We start from the raw sequence: 6,278 nt of genomic DNA on the forward strand, positions 1-6,278 counted from the left end.
GTGGGCTACCCTTTGGCTAGCCATTAAGATTGCACCATTGGAACTATCCCAACTACATTTGGTACTACTTGGGTCTATACCAACCTAAACCTTGCTTGTGTCTATCCCAACTCTATTTGGACTTCCTACTAGTTGGAATTGCTTGGATGCACCACCAACTTAAGGTGGCACCTTCTTTGGGACTAGAACTAGACCCCTTGTTGAGTCCCAATTCAGTTTGGGATTGTGCCCTGATTGGGACAACCCAGAGAAACCACACTTAATGTAATTGGACCATTATGAAGGTTGAACAAGGTGACCAAAGAACCAAACAGCCAAAACATGTATAAAATGTTATTATATGGAGATTGTAATCTTTATTATGGATTTTACCAACTTGCCACCCCAAATATTTATTGTGAATTGTGAGTGCATTTACTTAGTACACAAATATTTCTACATAAAACAAAATGTCCAAAAAGATACACAAAAAAACCGTTGAAGTAGCCCATTAATTAGGTTTGAACTTTCCCCTTCGTGGCTTACTCATGGCTTGCTTGCTATTGGGAAGTAATGAGTCAAATCTAAAGTTTATATTCCATGATGGGGGGCAAGCCCAGAGGTAAATCCTTAAAAAACACACAAAATAATCACCAGACAACATTTGTAAAGGTAACAAATGAAGTATGACATCTCTGTATTTGTTATGTTCACTTCTCCTTGACAAAGACATGTTAAGCTTCCTACTGCACTGTACAATAATCATGTATACAAAAAACGCTACCATTAATAAACTCTTTCAATGTGATTGTCTATCAACATAAAACCTTGCTGAAACACTATTGATACCTTTGAAAAAATGAACTCTTTCCTCTTTCCATACGATTGTGCCTATCAATATAAAACTTCACTAAAAAGCATACAGCATGCAAACTGACTATAAATAATTTGATAATTCTGAACTTGTAACTTCTTGGAACATGCAATGATACTGAATGATAAAGAGGACATATGCTGTGCGAACATTATGATAGCGACTTCATAGTGTTAATGCCTGACAAGGAACTAAGATGCAAGAATGTGACCAAAATAATGTTCTTGCTCTCGTATAAGTCCATCACCTATCTCGCAAACTAAACCAATATTTGAAGTTCAACGCATCCCCTGCAATCCTCCTCCAATATACAAGACAAGAAAAGAGTACTTATATAGGTATTGAAGACTTCATTCATGAATTGTTCCGTTCATTATAAATGACTGACCGTCCAGACATAATCCACAAAAACCACAAAATCTAGAACAAACTATTCAACCATCTAGGTTGCCATCGGCTCCACTTCATTGGCTGTGTCCAGGAGACTATTTTGAGCAGGAATCTCTTCATACCAGATCGGCAATTTATTTCCAGCATAAAAATTCCTGGTGACACCCTGTTCATTAATCTGTGCATTCAAAGAGATTGATTAGAAGAAAATTTATTTTAAGTTCCTGATCAGAACAGTATATACAGCATGAGTTAAATACAGTGATAAATCTAATTGCATTCATATACCACAACAGTTCTCACAACGCCACCACTTCCACTGTCACGTGCTATAGCTAATGACACTGCTTTAATAACTAAAGCCTGCAAAAAGACGATGAACATCAGTAGATAATATCTTTGCAATAAACTTATACTTTGATATCTAGTTGTTTGGGCAGCTGATGCTGCTGCTGGTTTAACTATATGGTCATATCACCCTGCAAATAATCTGTGCATTACATCTGCTTCTGGCAGCACATTTTAAGATTTGGATACAAGAAAGACACTTGATTTTTAAAGGGAGGAATTTTGGAGGTCAGGTTTTAAGTACCCATGTGTATTCCAGATTCATGCTAAGTGCTCTGGCACAATGTCTGGACACTTCATTTCTAGAGGGAGGAACTTTGCAGGTCAAGTTTTAGGTATCCACAGACTCATCGTAAGTGCAATGGCACGATATTTAGAAAATTGAAACAAGTGCGGTTGTATGACATCTTACTACAGCTACATGTTCCGAATTTCTAGCAGATGTTCAAGAATTTATAGTGTACCAGCAATGACGTCACCTGGAGAAGCAGACATGTTAAAAGGGTGCGACAATTATCGTCTCTGCTGTTCCAGATTTCGATATCTTGTGTACACAGTTGAGGAAGGCCAAAAGCTTACCACCAATTATGGAAGAATGGAATGGCAGGCACATTGTCCTCATGGAGTTTTGGCATCTTGGATATTGAGAGACAGAAAAAGCTTGTGCAGTGCACACATTAAAATATATATTTGGAAAGAGTGGGGACTAAATTCAATATCTCAGGAGAAGCACAAGTGTGGAAAAACATGCCTAAATGAAGAATAGGCCAAGTTTTTTACAATAGAACTAAGCAAAATTTCTGTGATGAAGAGAAATTTGAGTAACACAGGAGGGCATCAATGATGTGTTATTGTCATTGATTACTTGGATGATCTTCTGGACTCTTGGTACTGATTTCCGAATAATAAAGTTCTGGTTTGTATATGAGTGACTATTAGTGGGAAATTCTGTTTATTTCTTTCATCCAATCGTCACAAATATAAGAAATTTATGCTATACACATCCTGTGTTACAACAAATATAAGAAAACCGAATCTAAACCAAGGTTTAAATCATGCTGGATAGCCAGATCATTTGAACAAAAACCCCGAGTAATAATAGATGCCATTGGGTGTATTTATGTATCATCATGCTCTTGGCAAGTATTTTAGTATGTACATATTCAATTGAAGTAAGCCCTAAGTCATGAATGGAGAAAGTTGAGCAAATAAACTTGCCTCAGCTTCCTCTTTGCTCATATCCTCTTTCCATGCTTGATCCAAGTATCCGTACAAATAACTTGAACCAGATCCTATGCACATTAAGCAAATGTTAATTTACAACAAATCATCATCATACTACAACAATACATCATCACACTAGGTCTCTTTTACTAGACTTACCTCCCATCGCAAAAGGAAGAGAGAGGAGTGTGCCACCCAGTGGTACACCATAAATACTTCCACCATCATATTTATCCCAGCCAGCAACAATAAGTCCAGCTTGAAGAAACGACTGTAAAAAAGGAGTTGGCCATATGCACTTCCATCAGCATAACAGAACTGGTCCAAATATGGATTTCAAGGAAAGACATAGACCTTGTTTGAATATGAGAGTTCACGTATAAGGCTTGCAGCAGTTTTCACATTTGCAGGCCTTCCTAACTGAATCCTGCAAGTTGGATGGAAGATGAGCGTACTAATTATGCGTTATGAGCTATCACACTACCATTGCAGAAAGTAGACCCTTTACGAAAAAACCAGATAGTAATTACGCTTTGCCAAATAGCTCAACTAAAAACAGGACTAACCCAAGACATTACACAAATAGCACAGGATGATGCACAGCTTCCGTATTTGCAAAACACATTAATGAACTGTGAGATTAATGTATATGACAGAGAGGACTATTCGTTTAACACTTTCTTTCTTTGCAAAAACTGTCCAGTTAAAAGTGCTTCTCTGTCTCTTCTCTTCAGCCCTGCCCTTGCAATGGATGTGAGTTAAACTGCAAGAACACAAAAGGTTCATTTGCCAAAGGGCCACCTTGGTCATCTGCAACGTAACTTAGAAAGACATCAACCCTAGTCAAAGAGTTTAAGTCAACTTTAGAATTTGAACACAAAATTGAAAGATGGATGCCAGATGCAGAAATGTATGGGCATTATAAGAGTGATTACGGTTCCAAAAGTTGGAATAAATCCATGTTCCTGATCATAGATGATAGGAGTCAATAGACATTGTCACAAGCACATACACCCCTGCATATCCAAGTGCAAAGAAATCCCCTTTGCCACAAGAACCAAAGGCAAAACATGCCCAAAAGGGAGTCTCTAAGATAATATAACCTTCACACAATAAGCAAGTGTGGAAGACCGGACATTATCCAGCCTGCTATTTCCCTCAACATGGAAAGATAAAATAACGAAATAGCATCACGACAGTAACAACTATACAGCCAGAGATGTAACCATAGATTATTAATCCAAGAAGACTTTGCCATCCAAAAATTACAATCAAAAGGTAAAGGGACAATGATTTAGAGAGAGGGAATCGATTAATAGCCCACTGAAGTTAGCTTGTCCTCTTGTTGGATTATCACACAACTTTAAAACCCATGAAAAAATATAATTACAAGAATTTAGTGATTTTCAACTGAAGGAAGAGACATTTGAGATATGTTTTGTTCCCAATATAATTTGAAGCTCATAAGCATGATCATGCTGAAACAACTTTCTTTTCTACCTGGGCCCATTCAAAGTTAAAAAGTTCTCATATATATATTGGAGAAAACAAAAGTAATCCCCAATACTGTTTCACATTCTAAGAGTGTTCTTACCTTGCTAAGAACCATAGCATTTGAGAAAGCCAAACACAATTTTAGCTCAACAGCAAAGACATAACAAGCTTCTAACCATTTTGAAAACATGACACATGAAGGGGATACGTGAAGACTAATATTTGATATTAGTAATTGACAAGACAATACGAATTTGTTTTTGAAACATATCAAATACGAAAAACCATTTAAACATCCAAATATGACATAATCCCTTCACTATTCAGAAAAAAGGCTAGAAAATCAAATGGTAAATATTTTGCAGATAATTTATGAGATTCTTACGTATGTTGATGTAAGAAATGTCTGACATAATCTGACACAATCTGTGAGTCAGCTGCCTGCAAATATAACAATTCACAATAAACCACTCTTCCCTAGATTGAGGTATGGAAACCCAAACCTATGAAAAAAAGATTAGTCACTACAAGGTTAATCCAGTCTTATTTCTAACAAACCAGTTTTCGTGACGTTAATCCGCTATTTAATCTGAAACACTGTTTTCAGTGTGAAGCTAAGCCAATATTATTTCCAATTCACCTGATACAGCATTGATCCTAGAGTCCAATAGTACATTGCATAATGTTAATGGTAAAAACCAAATGCATACAGGGACATACAATAGTAATGTGTGTGTTCATATGTCTTTATATCAACTCAAACAACTAAATTTGTTGCCAGGGTATGGAGAGCTCTTCGTATGCACTAAACACGTCTCTAGTACACAAAATTAGATTTCCTTATGTTATATATGTTTTAAAAATTCCTTTACGTATAAACTTTCTTTAATTCCTTACAAAATTTCTGCATTTCCTTTACTAACAGACTAACCAAATCAGCTTTCCAGTAATCATAAATTTGTTTACTTAATGTGTTTAGAAGTACAACTTACTGAACCAGATCTGCAAAGGTACACATTATCGGTTAAGGAGGTGATCTTATCAGATGCTCTATTTGCCACGTATGCACCTGTAAGGCAAGAACAACAAGTTCTTAGTTAAAACAAACACTTCTGACCGTTAAACAATTTCAATTTTGACATGTGCTAATCCGATTCTATACATCTCCCTGCCACATCAGATCAAGAAAACGTTTCTATACAGAAAGAAATAAAGGTTGATCTAAATAAGCTGTATTTCCTTTGCTGTTGCTTTTCCAAGGAAGAAGCCATAATTGGTTTGCTTTTTCCAGAAGAAATTCCTCTTCGGTTTTCTCAAAAAGGAAGCCATGTTTTCTTTGTTTTGCAAAAAAAAAAACATGTTTCTTCGCTCTTTTTAATGTTTACGAAAGGGAAGCCATATGTTTACCTGTGCTAGTGCGTGAATCTGCACCTAATATGACGCCTCCATTGTATTTAACAGCCATGATTGTGGTCTGCACAAAAGGAAATGGAGAGAGCGCGAGAGAGAAGCGAACAAAGTTCAGAAAAACAAGAAGAACATTAACGTCGAAGGCGAAAAAGAAGAGGAAGTGAAACTTACCCCCATGGAATGAGGAGCCTTCGACCAGTCTGGAGTCCAAGGTTCCATGACTCTGCGTTCAAAGACAACGACAGGCAGTGGCGATGGGAGAGGGAAGAACGGAAGCAATCAGCAACAAAAAAAAAGAAAGCTCTCTTCTGAATTCTCTCACTCCTCGTGTCTCTCTCTCTCTCTCTCTCTACACACATAATATATGTACATGTACATACATGTATGTCTACGTAGACAAACACGCAATGTATGTATGTATGTATGTATGTATGTATGTATCAGTATGTATGTAAAGTGCCCTTGTATCGTACATTTCGTGAAGCATGCTACCCACGTATCTATCTATAATTATGGTGAGTAACCTATAAAAACGAGTCGAGGAGAGAGGGGGGAATCA

The 6,278-nt window shown here is 36.9% G+C and overlaps 1 protein-coding gene across 1 annotated transcript; it reads right to left on the reverse strand.

Annotated features, from left to right (window-relative positions):
- Positions 1 to 1,060: 1,060 nt before the first annotated feature.
- On the reverse strand, positions 1,061 to 6,033 carry PBA1 (N-terminal nucleophile aminohydrolases (Ntn hydrolases) superfamily protein). The gene is made up of 9 exons (XM_087333219.1): positions 5,891 to 6,033; positions 5,717 to 5,783; positions 5,302 to 5,378; positions 4,695 to 4,750; positions 3,170 to 3,242; positions 2,975 to 3,086; positions 2,171 to 2,883; positions 1,532 to 1,606; positions 1,061 to 1,421 (listed from the first exon to the last, which is right to left on the reverse strand). The coding sequence occupies exons 1-7, from the start codon at positions 5,936 to 5,938 to the stop codon at positions 2,771 to 2,773; spliced, it is 546 nt and encodes a 181-aa protein (XP_087189345.1). The 5' UTR covers positions 5,939 to 6,033; the 3' UTR covers positions 1,061 to 1,421; positions 1,532 to 1,606; positions 2,171 to 2,770.
- Positions 6,034 to 6,278: the final 245 nt, after the last annotated feature.

This window comes from Azolla caroliniana, unplaced genomic scaffold, assembly GCF_043228905.1.
Source record: "Azolla caroliniana isolate FFs.n. ecotype wild unplaced genomic scaffold, voAzoCaro1.0.p SCAF_17, whole genome shotgun sequence".
NCBI classification, from domain to species: domain Eukaryota; kingdom Viridiplantae; phylum Streptophyta; class Polypodiopsida; order Salviniales; family Salviniaceae; genus Azolla; species Azolla caroliniana.

What these genes read in the sequence shown, in the direction of transcription:
- PBA1 (XM_087333219.1), bottom strand. Translation starts at nt 5,938, where the DNA reads ATGGAACCTTGGACTCCAGACTGGTCGAAGGCTCCTCATTCCATGGGG. An exon ending in AGGCTCCTCATTCCATGGGG is followed by an intron (nt 5,784 to 5,890) that starts GTAAGTTTCACT and finishes CCTTTTGTGCAG; the next exon opens with ACCACAATCATGGCTGTTAA. An exon ending in CATTTCTTACATCAACATAC is followed by an intron (nt 3,243 to 4,694) that starts GTAAGAATCTCA and finishes TCCAACTTGCAG; the next exon opens with GATTCAGTTAGGAAGGCCTG.